Here is a 13,814-nt window from a genome sequence, read left to right on the forward strand (position 1 = left end):
CAACCCCAGTTACCACCAGCTCAAACCCCGTCATTGCATAGGTGAAGTTAGTATTATTTGTCCAACTGTGCATCACTTTACACTTGCATTCATTGAACCACATTTGTCATTTAATGCCCATTCATCCAGTTTGGGGAGCTCCTTTTGGAGCTCCTTGAAATTTCCTTTTGTTTTTATCCAAGCGTCATCAGCAAACTTGGTTCCCTCATTGCTCACCTCTAACTTAAGGTCATTCGTGTGCAAATAAAAAGAACAGGTCCCAATACATATAGTTGGGGAACCCCACTTCTTAAATCCCTCTATTGTGAGAACTGAGACTTTATCAAAAGTTTTTTTGAAAATCTAAGTACTGTATACTGTACATTGTTGGATTGGATCACCCCTATCCATATGCTTATTGATACTGTCAAATAACTCTAAAGGGTTAGTCAGGAAGGATATATTCTCTTGGAAGCTACACTGGTTCTGCTTCAGCAAGACTTGTTCTATATGCTTGGTAATTCCATTTTAATAACACTTCCCATCAGTTCCACCAATCAGTTGGGTGGAACCTGTCCCCAAGATTCCCATTTTGAATACTTAATAAAGGAATCGTAAGCATAACCTCCTCCATAGATTTCAGCTGGTGAATATATAGAGAAAGATGCCTCAAATATGCAAGGCCCCTGACTTAGAATCTTTCTTGCAGCTGGTGCAGCTACCACAGCTGGACATGCTCTCCACATCACACGCTCGATAGTCAGTGGGAGCCTGTATCTTATGCCAACTGAAGGTTCTGAGCATTAGTAATCAATGGAACACGTTACAGTAGCCAATTACTAAGATTACAAAAGTTTGGCAAATGTTAAATAAATGCCCATATTCCAGATAAAGTTGCAAAAAGCAATTTCCTCCTATGGTATAAGCACGGTAGTCTGGTCTGCTCTTTCAGCACAGTCCAGTAATGTGTTTTGCATCACTCAAAAGCACGGGAGATCTTCAGTAATGTAGTTTATAATCACCTTTATAGATAGTTATCACGTCTCCACATCTATGTACAGTGGTGCCCCGCAAGACGAATGCCTCGCAAGACGGAAAACTCGCTAGACGAAAGAGTTTTCCGTTTTGGAGGTGCTTCGCAAAACGAAGCTCCTATGGGCTTGCTTCGCAAGACGAAAATGTCTTGCGAGTTCCTGCGGGTTTTTTTCCCTTCCCCCCCCTTTTTCTAAGCCGTTAAGCCGCTTATCTGCTTATCCGATAAGCTGATAAGCCGCTAAAAGCCGCTAAAAGCCGCTAATAGCGCTAATAGCGCTAATCCGCTAATCCGTCAATGGGCTTGCTTCGCAAGACGAAAAAACCGCTAGACGAAGAGACTCACAGAACGGATTCTTTTCGTCTTGCGAGGCACCACTGTACAGTTGATCTAAAAGGGGCCTATAGATCCGGCAACCTTGTTTCTACTCCACAAATATGTCCAAACATGATTATGTCTCCAGATCATGAGACTTGGAAGTTATATTAAGATAGAACAGAAAGGTCAATGGGGTTTTTAAGAAGGTACTAACAACACATAAACAAAGAACTTATATCTGCAAGGAGGTTGGCAATTCTGAATTGGTCTCAAAACAGGGCTCAGTGTTGAGCTATAAATTAACTGCTCACAGAATGGAAAGCTAGTACTTAGACAGTATTTTTTTTTTTTTTACTTCACTTATAACCCACATCTAAAAGTGAGTGATGGCAGAGGAACATTTTGAGAGAACAAGACTACAGAGGACTTTTAGTGACACTATCTGGGAAAGGAAGCTTCCCTTACACTGTTATAAACTTGACTTTTACAATCTCTTATGTATCCTTGAGAGAAGGAAGAAGCTGCAGACCTGCAAGGAAAAGCAAGGAACTGAATGCAAATAATTCTCTTTCAATCAAATGTATCCCTCCTGGCAAATGATTGCTCATCTATTCAAGTAGATACAATCTGACAGAATCATTAAGGAATATTGGATCCATCTTTTTGGCACAAATAGTCAGGCCTTCTAACCTACTCACAACTTGTGGAATGCTATCAACTTTGCACCAGCTGATGGAACTGACTTCCCCTTCCTCTACTTTCCTTACAGTCCCGCACATATTTCCAAAATCTGTTCCAGAGGCTCCCCCAAGATTCCAGAACACATTTTGGGTATCACATTGGGGGGCAGTAGGGGAAAGAGACAAAGTATGTTGCAAAAGTAGGCTGATGTTGGATATCACCCACTATCCATACATCTAACACAGCATATGTTAGATCTTCACATTCCACACCCATCTCAGCAAACAAGCACCCCGTCTGCCCCAAATCCCAACTATATAGCTTTCAAATGTAACAATGGCTAATTTCTAGCCATTCAGATTTCCCATTTATTGCATGCATGTCTTCCCATCTTCTTAGAGAAAGTTGATTCCTTTTCAGCATGGCTCTTACAATCCACTCACTTCCAAACACCATTGTTTATATATTTTGCTTTCATAATAACCCTTTTCACCAACACCTTGTTTTCTATCCCCCCCCCCCGGCACTCTTTTGGCTCCACATTCCTTCACCACTTTGTCATTTACAATCACATTATGCCCCTTTCCCCCATAGTAAAAAGAACCCAGACCAACCTCCTAAAACCCTACCTGGCTTTGGTCATTTAATACCCTTGAACATGTTTGAATTCCTGATTTTAAAATGTATCAATTATGACAAAAGAATGGAACATTTTTGTAAAAAAATACTAACTTAAGCCAAGCACGTTTTTTAATTAATGGGCATTCTAACACAAGTGGCTCTATTTTCGCTACTCTAAAAAAAGAAACTGTGCCACATGACTAATCTAAATAATTGCTACAAACTAAAAATAAAAATAAAAATCACAAAGTGAAAAAAGGTACATTAAGCACACACTCATTACAAAAGCATGAAATGTAACAATTTTATAGTCTCATGCTTTCAGGTGGTTTTCCAAACCCTGACAAACCTGGCTGAGTATGATGTTTCTTTCTCGGCAATGATTTGTCATCAGTTATTGTACCATTCACCTTTTTCTGCTGGTCTTCCCATGTAACTTCTAGCGTAAACCAAAAGAAATCAGAGCTTGTCAGAAACATTAATTAACTTCTGTAAGATACCTAACATCATTTGATGAAGTTCACTCTAAAGTAGTATACAATCACTGGTAGGGCCAAAACTAGGTTGTGTTTTTTCTTCATTGACCATGTAGTATTTTACAAGGATTAAAGCATGTTTGGGTTTAGAGCTTCCTAATACAAAAAAGCTAATATAATATATAGCCAATATAATTTTTAAAAACAGCAGTTTTATTTGTATGTTTATTTTAGTGCTATTAATTACATGGCTCTTTATTGTTAGGCCCCTGCACGAAGGATCTTACGATATAAAATTTGACATAAGGGAGGCAACAGAGGAAGGGGTGTAGTCAGAGGTAAAAATGGGGGATATAAAAATTATTTCAGTAACACAAATGTTGACTTAGTAGCAGTAGACAAATTTATATTTGGCTTAATTATTTAGGCTTGCTTATAGCAAAAGCCTATGCATATTTAACCATAAATAAGTCCCATTGTGGGGCTTACTCCCAGATAAATGTGTTTAGGATTGCAGGATTAGTTATTTATAACGGTGTTCTCCCCCCACCCCCCAATTCAAACTAACCAGTATGTCCCAAAATAGGTAGAAAATATAATATATAATATAATGCACATTTTGGAATTCTTTGCTGGTTTTACTGCCAGCTAACAAATTACAAACTGCCTTGTTAGTTCAGATCAAAGTTTTCAAAAGTGGCTACTCTGAAGGCTCTGGAAGCTCACAAGAAGTCATGAAGATTATAGGCTTCGGGCTGTGTGTCACCACTGTCTGTGGCTCAGAGATTTACTGGCTCTGAACATGAAGGATCTATTTAACTGCTTGGCTTACAGTCTTGATATACCCATTCACCAAAAATCGGTTTAATCTTTTGTAAGGACATAAGAACACAAAAATAGCTTTCTGGATCAGGCCAATGGCCCATCTAGTCCAGCACCCTGTTCTCAGATGTTTTAGTGTTCCAAAGTGCTATACTATGCATTTCTACTCAGAAGAAAATCCCATCCAGTTCAATAGATTTACACAAAGTAAATGTGTACTGGATTGCACATACTGTACTTGCAGATAAACTATGATACTTGGATAGCAGTGAAGCAGGAATAAACTTCCCTACGTGTAAACTACCTCTTAAATTTAGGACTTCATGAACAGAAGTGCCAACAAGAAGATGCTATAATGATTGTTAGGCAACCCAACTCTTTTGAAAACAAAACAAGACATAAGTTTCCTCATCTCTTTCATCTGCCTCTCTTCTCTTCCAAGCTGAAAGAAACAGTAGTGTATGGCATGGTATTGCAGAGATGCTTAACTGACCTCCTGCAGCTGCTTATCAGATGAGAGAGGGGGCGGGGCAAAGCACAAGGTGGGGTAGTGGAAACACACTGGCAGGGGCAGTGGATTTGCTCCATTAGTGTGTTTGTACCCATACAGTTTATTTTCCTCTTCTCTTCTTATCTCTTTTTCCATTTTGTACTTTTATCCATCAGAGTGTTTGCCATTATTTTAAACCAGTAATAGCCAAACTTGGACCTCCAGCTGTTTTGGGACTACAATTCCCATCATCCCTGACCACTGGTTCTGTTAGCTAGGGATGATGGGAGTTATTGTAGTCCAAAAACAGCTGGAGGGCCAAGTTTGGCCATCACTGTTTTAAACTGTAAGCAGCTGTGAGTGCATTGGCAGAAAGGCAACATATAAATATTGTAAGCAAAAAAGCCAAATAAATAAATGATTTGGCACATTAATTCCTTAACACTATAATTTGCATTTATTGTTTTGATTAGATTAACTAGGTTTTATTCTGCTTGCACACTTTAAATAAACGCAACGAGGAAAATTCAACATTGCTTTCTTCTGTATAGATAGCATAATAGATTTGCACCTGTGTTTATATTCTTGTAACAATGCGCTCATACAGAGAGAGAGAGAGAGAGAGAGACCAGCAAAATATACTTGAGTTTTGCAGCTTTTCAGATACCTCCCTTCTAAACACTATAAGCATGGAAATAGGCAAAAGTTGAAAACTTGATTCTCAGGACCATGAAGCAATTAGACCCATTAAACATGTAATGGGTGCTCTTTCCTAATGTGGGTGCACCTCCCATTGGTGGAGTGATGCCGAAAGGGCTCATCAGAACCCTGTTTCTCTCCTTCCATCCCAAATTATTCCAAACTTACCTAGCTTGCACCAAGAGTGGGTAGTGTAAAACAGGACCCTACAGGGATCACTGAATCCATGGCAAGGAGGATCATACACATACACCAGGCTTGAGTTCATTTAATTTCTCTTGCCCTCCCCAGCTTCAAGTGCATTTCAAGACTGTAATCTTGCAGACAGGCTGCTTAAATCCCATCTGTCCCAGAAGATTTAAACAGCTTAACAGCATACAGGATCGCAGTCAAAATATTCTAGCTGCTGTTGCATATTGTCCTTTCAGTCTTATATAGTGTACACTGCAGGCCCATGTACATTGTAGGAGGGGGGTGCAGAAGCAGGCAGCAAATGACAACACACACACAATCTACGCTGGTTTCAATTAGGCTGTAACTTCATTGATTACAATGCAAGAGGTTTAGGGTAGGCATTGGGCATGTATCCATGTGACCAACCAGCCTGCCTACTTGTTAATGAGCTGTATTTTAGCAGCTGAGGTTGACCACTGCTGGGGTTCACCATAGTGTGAACTACTTCTGCCAAACCTTCTCTGGCCACTGGTAGGGGGGCGCAATGGCCTGTCAGCACCTGAGCTGGGCATCTGGACAGAAATCACCACCCTCCAAGGTCCCTTAGGGGGATCCACCGTTGGGCTGCAGCCAGGTGCCCTTCCTCTGCCCCTCCCTCCTAAGGATCCAGCCAAATGCTTCTTCTGCCATAGGAAAGTTTTGACAATTGCTGTGAGGTAAGCAAAAGCCCACAGGAAATGATCAGTCTGCCGGTGCGTAAAATTCCCCCCACCCCACCCCGTCCTGAATCCAGCAGCCAACAAATTGTCCATAGGAATGCACTCATTTTAAACAGTGTAAAAATCTGGAAATCATGATTACAATAAATACAAGTAGAGGGTAGGTGGGAAGATTGGCTGGAAGCTGTGATGGTGGAAGCTGGGCAGGTCTGCCAGACTTTCAAAATCTTCACTTTGGTCTGCCCCAGAAGCTCTGCCCCCTGAGGACCCAGCAATGAAGCTCTCAGCCTCACCCACAGTCTCTGCTTTCTGTGTGGTTGCAAAGTGTGTAAAGCACCTTGCAGCAGGCATGAGGTTCCAGATACTGCTCCCTCCTTCCCCAACAGCTGTGTTGGGCCCAAACAACCATTCCCGGTAAGCTTGCAATGTCGGATAAGTTTTGCAATAGGTGCAATAAGAAAACTGTTAACATTATTCCCAATAATAGAAGGTAAAGGTAAAAGGTAAAGGACCCCTGGATGGTTAAGTCCAGTCAAAGGCGACAGAAGATCAGTGTATGACAATAACTAAATATTAATGAACTGTTAACTAAGCTAATAGACAACATGCAACATAAACTACAAGTAATATAGCTCTACACAAACACAGTCTACTAGTTATGGCATGAACTTGCCTTTCCTCCCACTAACAGGTGTATGATGTTTTTCCTCACAATCTTTATGGCAATAAAAACAGAGAGTGAAAATTAGTAATTACATAAGAGATGACAGTGTTCTTCCCAAACCACCCAAGTGTTAATACACAGAAGCAAACACAATCCTCATGTATCATTTGCAATAATAATAACAACTGGGTAGTTACACACAGGGCTTCACACTTGTTCTACTAAAATCTTCTTAAATCCATGTAACCCAACGATTATATCAACAAAGGTAAATAATAATGAATTACAGGGTCCACAATCAAAACAGTTATTTATGTGCAGGTAAGGGAAGTATCATGGGATGCAGGTGGCGCTGTGGTCTAAAACACAGAGCCCAGGGCTTGCTGATCAAAAGGTCCGTGGTTCGAATCCCCGCGACGGGGTGCGCTCCTGTCCATGCTCCTGCCAACCTAGCAGTTTGAAAGAACATCAAAATGCAAGTAAATAGGTACCGCTCCGGCGGGAAGGTAAACAGTGTTTCCCTGCGCTGCTCTGGTTCGCCAGAAGCGGCTTAAGTCATGCTGGCCACAGCTGTCTGCGGACAAACGCCGTCTCCCTCGGCCAGTAAAGCGAGATGAGCACCGTGACCCCAGAGTCGTCCACGACTGGCCTTAATGGTCGGGGTCCCTTTGCCTTTTAAAGGGAAGTATCAGGGCTGTCTCTAGACCTCGGGCACCAGATGTCTATAGGGCCATTTTGATCCCTTCATTGCCCCTCCTCTTAGCCTTCCATTGCAGCTCCTCCTCCTCATCCACCAACAATAAGCCTCACAAGCACAAAGCCTGATTAAATCACATTGTCGAATATGGACAGTGCTGGTGGGGGCAACAGAAAACCTTCCAATATCCTACCCACTAGGAAATTAGAAATAGGTCCATATTTCTCTAATTTCCAAAGCAACAGAGTTGGATTCAGAGTTGTGTGAAAAATTTCCCTCAAGAGTTGGGAAACGTTCTGGAATGGTGCATAATATAATATGAACTGGGGATACACCTTATGAAAGGAAAGAGGATTTTCAGGGGTAGCAGTGTGGAGAAGGTTAAGTCCTACTGCATGAGCAGCCTTCCATTTGCTATACTCTTCTCTTTTTATATTCCATTAGAATGTCACTTTTTTTTGGGATGGTGTTAGAACGTTTTTTCCAGTCTATACAGTATTGGGCAAGATACTGGGTATAGGAGAACGTATTACTAAAGCTTTGGAAGGTCAACTATAAGGACACTGTTGCTCAGAGAGTCTCCTCTTCCCCACTAGCCATCTTCATCCCATACATCCCATATTAACACTTTGATGATGCCCCTCATCACCTTTTTCTCAACTAAAAAGTCAAAAACAGTATAACCTTTCCTTGTAAAGAAGATGCTCAAACACTATTTTGGTGCCCCTTTTCTTCATATTTTGCAGGTCTATAACATCCTTTTTGAGATGGGGTGAACAGAACTGCACACAGTATTTCAAGTATGACTGCACTATACATTTGGATAATATCATTCTGATACTTGCAGTAAAATTTTTGATCCTAAAGGCACAACAGTCAACCATCTAAGTCACCCACCAACTACAGATCAAACCATGCAAACTAGATAACAAAGTGTCACAGAAATACTTAGGGAGGAATAGCTCCAGATCAGGTCAAGTTCTGACAATTATCAAAGTTCTGGTGGCCCAACAGAGACTCAGTAATGTTCTCATTTTCAGTGGCTTCCCAGAACTGCAAAAACAGAGGGGATTGGTTTGGTAAACACAAGCTAACGGGCTCATTCAACATGATCCGTCACTAGTTGGACCAATCTGCTCCAAATCCAAGTCACACTGCTGGAGAAGGCAAAAATCCAGAAAACCCACAAAATATAATCTATATAACTTTTTAATAAAATTGTTTCAATAATGGTGTTAGAACTCTGGCCTAAAAGTTTCAGATGAATGAGACTGAAGGACATTTCAGCACTGGAGATATTTAGCCATCTATGCAGTAAATAAGACCGCTTCTTAAGAAAACATCCCCAGATTCTGAGAACCTAAGTAATTGCCAGCCAGTTGTCAATCTCTCTTTTGAGGGGCAAAGTATCGAGTGGGTGGTTGCTGAACAGATCCAGGCACTCTTGGAAGAGACTGATTTTCTAGACCCATTTCAATCAGGATTTTGGCCTGACTTTGGCTCAGAAACTTCTTTGGTCACTTTATATGATGACCCTTGGCAGGAAAGAGACAGGGGCAAAGGGCAGCTCTATTTCTCCTTTGCATCTACAGGAATGGCAGTGGATGTGCTAGATGTCTTGCCTCAGTAATGGACTGGATGAGAGCCGACAAACTGAAGCTCAATTCAGATAGGACAGAGGCACTATCAGTGATAGTTCCTTAGACCGGATAGCTGGGAGACTGCCTGTTCTTGAGGGTGTTACACTCCCTCTTAAGGAGCAGGCACGTAGCTTGGGGGTGCTACTGAATCCATTACTACATGGATTCAGTGGCCTCAGTGGTGCAGAGTGCCTTCTGTCAGCTTTGACTGGTGGCCAAGCTACACCCCTACCTGGACTGGGATAGCACTTTAGTAATATTCAATGGCAGGTACCAGGCCAACAATAAAACTGCTAAATACTACTAACCATATTTAGTGTTAATGATGTGCTTGGTGCTGAAATACAACATACATACAACATGCAAACTAATGCATGTTCATTGTATATTATGTGCACAGTATTATGAGACAAAGTTAATTTGGGGTTTGTTCTTTCTGAGCAGCAACTTCCATGTCACATGACAAACTCCTTTTCAAATACAGGAATAATTCAAAGGGATTTTTGTGACAAGACAACATATGTTCAGAGTAAAAACCGTTCCACTGAGATAATTCAAGCACGTTGTGTAAGTCTAAGTGGATTTTTGGAACATGGTGAATGTATATATATAATATATACAATGTCATTTAGTTAATATGACTCTACCGTGGTCCAGATATCAGGGCACAGTTCTCACAAAAAGTAATTTCGTACCAGGACTACTTCCCATTGTTAAGTAGTCTGCATTTTGAACAACAATGAACTTTATTACCTTCAATCAGACATATCTATATTTTCATCTGATACTTAACGTTTAACTGTTACAATTGTTTTCAAAACACAAAAGACAACACAAACTGGGATGATGATCTCTGAACAAACAGTCTACTATTTCAATAAATTAAATTTTCAAAGTCCAATATACAAAGAAAATGGAAAATCGCATGACAAGGAAAAATTGACTCTCTGTGACTGGTGCTGGTGCATTTAGTGCTTCGTAACACAGTTGTGGATACCAAAAAGGTTACATCAAAACTGATGTGTTTAAATTCTGTTACGTTGTTTTCTTTCTTCATCCCACTGTGTCAGGTTGTTTTTGACTGCTTATCCCTACATATTAGCATGTGTATGTGTAAATTCATTCTTCGGCTACAATCCTAACCCACCTACCTGGGAGTAAGCCCTATTAAATTCAATAGGATTTACTTCTGGGTAGACATGGTTAGGATTGCACTGTAACTATTTGTTATTCTATTTAACTGTGAACCTGCTATATGATCCTTGATTCCAAAGGGTGCTGTTATGTATCTAAATAATGTACTCTAACAGAGTTGAATAAGTTAAGCTGTTGAATAGTGCCATAGCTCTGTTGCTATTTATATAAAGCTAAGTTACAAAAGGTGCCGTGGATGTTGGTACATGCCTCACTAATGTAAAATATTTTAGAGTCAAGGTAAAATCTATACAATTCAGTAGCATCAATTGCAGCAGTCCTCCCCCCCCCCTTTAGAAAGCCTCCCATGGAATAAAAAGGCTTATAGCACAAAACAAACCCTCCTTTCTGTTCAGACCATCTCCTTGTCTCCACTGTCTGGGGGAAATTAAAGTAAAACAGAAAAGGGAACCAAAGCATGGGATTAAAAAAAAACCACAAAGCCCATAAAGTATACAAAAGGCATAAAACGGATCTTCATTTGGAGGCAGCGGAAGGAGTGCTCATCTGGGCAATTAAACAGAATTTTGTAGGAATATCTGAGAAGTCTAATTGTAAATGCTGAAAGTGTATTTTACTTTCATGTCCTATAAGCATAAAAATGCTCCCTCCCAAAATTACGAACAGGACTCAAATGGTGGAAAGCATGATTCAACCAAACATAATTGAGGCATACGTGAGACCTAAACAATTAAAATTAGCTGTTGCCAGAATCTGACAGTCTATCACACTCAAGAAAAATTTGCTTAGTAGCCAAGGCTCTCCATCAGTCAGGCTTCATATTTTGACCAGATGGCTGATACTGCATAGGAACTTTATATTTGAGAGGTAGTGTCAAGCAATTCATAGATGTCAAACTGCTTATAATGTGGGCCTTTTTCACATAAGAGTAACCTCTGTGGGCAGATGCAGCATGGCCCATTTGGCTGGCAATACAAACACCCATCACTCTTCTTTCTCCAACAGCCACCAATAAACATCTCCCCACAAGTCTCTGGAGGGAAGGGGGAAACTACATGAGTAGAAATGAACATATGACCATAATATGCAGCATAAACTAAATGTCCATCCATAATGGTGAGCCACCATCTTGTGTTTAATCATTTTAGGACTGGCATCATAGAGGTACCTCCACATTTCATCCTTTATATTTGCTTTAATTATCCTTATTTACGAAGAACGTATATAGGGCCATTGTGTCACATTTTATGGTCCTGCATTAGCTGATATTCCTATGAAATGAATGGGATTAACAAACACTTGCAACCTTTTAGGATGGTGCAGTTTATTATATGTTCATCGTTAGAAGACTTTACAGATTATGTTCTAACTTATATTTTGATTGCAATGAAGGTAGGATGAATCATGATCCACGTATTAATTCTATAGTTGTGATGACAATTATAGAAATCAATACTGTACAGAGCTTTAAAAGCTATTGAAACAAGTAATGGGCAATATAGAACACATCTCTTGCCAAAAACCAGTTCAAAACCTTAGAGGCAAAGGTTTCCATTCAGCGCTATTACTTTTATATTTAGCAACAACATCTCTGAACTTTAAAAAGCTCACTTACTTCTCTCCAGTGTTCCCTTGGGTGGGAGTTGTGGCAATTGTCTACCCCTGCGTCCTGCTACTGGAGTACCTGATGGGCTTGTTTGGACAGACCCCGTACGAGCATGTGACCTACAGGACACAGCAAAAGAAACCATTAACAGTGAGATAGAGTTGTTCCTAGGTGTCTGAAAAACAAATAAATGAGGAATGGTTTTTGTACAAGTTGAACCTTTGTTAGCTGTGGCAGCTCGGCCCTATGCGTTTTAGAAGGCATAGTTATTGCTAAAATGAAGGTTCATCTGAGGAAAAAGCCAAAATTATGCAAAAGGATGGTACATGTAATGTTTAAGGAATTGCATCTGCAAATTGTCTATGAAAATGTATGTAGATATATATATGCACACAGATGCAATAACACATACAGAAAGAGATACACATAAAATTGTGTGTATGTATATGTTCTATATTTTAAAGTCCAGCAGAAAGATACGTATGGTTTCAGAACTCAGTTAACATATTGAATCAGTGTTTTATTCAGCTATGAATATAAGGCAAGCAATAAGGCAGATGTACATTTCAGTGACTGAAATGGAGTAATATGATTGCTCTTAATCATCCTAATTCACCACTAAAAGACAAAGAATCATAATATTTTGCCAGAAAATAATTTCTGTGGACACAATCAGCTCCACACATTTCTATGCTATGTCCACTGTACTTTTTGTAAAAACAGTTTACTTATTTCAATACTGTTTGATCAGAAATACATTACTTAGACAGGAACAATGCAGGACATGCACACAGCAAATCAGAGAAAACAGCGGTTAAAATCGTACATACAATTAATACAATCAAATTTAAGAAACTGTTTTTTGAAAGAAAAAAAAAGTTTCATTTGATGTTATGGTGATAATTCCATAAGCGATGTCAGATGACCACATACAATTTCTCATTCTGTAAGAGAAATACATGGCAGTTATGAGGTGCACATGGTGTGAGAAATCACCCAGGATTCCTGATAAATGAGAAATCACAAAAACAAATGTAATTATTTATGTCATTAATCATTGTTAGTAAACAAATTAGAATGGCAGCCACACCATTATATCCCCTGTGGAATATAAATAGTGTGTTGGCGTTGGCAGGGTTAGTATCTACGGCTACTGGTGATCAGTCAATGATGAAAGGCAATACCATTGAGCTTTGGGGAAAATAAAAAGTGAGCTAGTGGGGCAGGATTAGTCTGATTGGGTTGTCTGTTTCACCTCGATAAGGCAGGTGAGGGAGGGGCAGATCTTCCCGTCATTAATGAAGGCATCGATCTCATGAGATTTGAGTCAGGACGCTCAGTGGATCGAGAGCGGGGGCTGGGCCGCTCTACCACAGGACGCTGTTCTGTTGATCTGGATCTTTGATATGGTAGTCTAGGTCCCCAATTCCTGTAATGTTAGTCAAAAAGCAGCTCAATTGACCTTTATCTATAGTTACGCATTATGCCGCATCATACTGGGTTCGGAGATGATCAACATTATGTACATTTCTAACAGCTTTTTCGTTCTTTGTTTTAGTTAGCTTCCTGATAACATAGAAGACGTATGAAGGGAGTTTGTCCCTTTATTAATAATTTGGTATATGAAAACATTTTAAATGGGTTATAATGTCATAATCTGCAGCTTGTGTACTAGGATATCCTGCATTAGAATGAGTCATTTACTGTTTTGTGAAGACTCTCTGAATTAAGAATAAAAACCATTGGCTTGACTAAAAATAGCAAGCCAAGTTAATATTTTTAAAAGTAAGGTCATAACTTGCACTCTCAGTCAGTAAGGTTGTCATTAACGTCAGTACACTTGATTAGGATAACTGAATATGAGTAAAAGACTTCAGGATCTTGATATTTTCATTAATATTGTTTTCCGTTCAAAAGATGCTGGTGTCAGCCAATAGGCTTAACTTTAGTCAAGGAAAGTTGCTGGTTTTTTTCCTCTGTTTTAAAGCAGATGGAAATTATCTGCTACTGAATATGACCTATGCAGGAATACTAGTTGCA

At 39.8% G+C, this 13,814-nt stretch overlaps 1 protein-coding gene across 42 annotated transcripts in view; it reads right to left on the bottom strand.

Moving 5' to 3' along the window:
- The window catches only part of RIMS2 (regulating synaptic membrane exocytosis 2), a 350,853-nt gene that overhangs the window by 101,356 nt on the left and 235,683 nt on the right, over positions 1 to 13,814 (bottom strand). For 19 of the 42 annotated variants that reach the window (XM_081013719.1, XM_081013717.1, XM_081013720.1 and 16 more), the window contains 2 exons: positions 13,030 to 13,203; positions 11,784 to 11,893 (listed from right to left, as the gene is read on the bottom strand). In XM_081013719.1, coding sequence (XP_080869845.1) covers positions 11,784 to 11,893; positions 13,030 to 13,203 — 284 coding nt within the window. Of the gene's footprint in view, positions 1 to 2,981; positions 3,072 to 6,685; positions 6,728 to 11,783; positions 11,894 to 13,029; positions 13,204 to 13,814 lie in introns of all 42 variants that reach the window. The other 23 variants (XM_081013716.1, XM_081013754.1, XM_081013727.1 and 20 more) reach the window with 5 other exon arrangements.

Source organism: Podarcis pityusensis, assembly GCF_964106645.2.
Source record: "Podarcis pityusensis genome assembly, chromosome: 7".
NCBI classification, from domain to species: Eukaryota; Metazoa; Chordata; class Lepidosauria; order Squamata; family Lacertidae; genus Podarcis; species Podarcis pityusensis.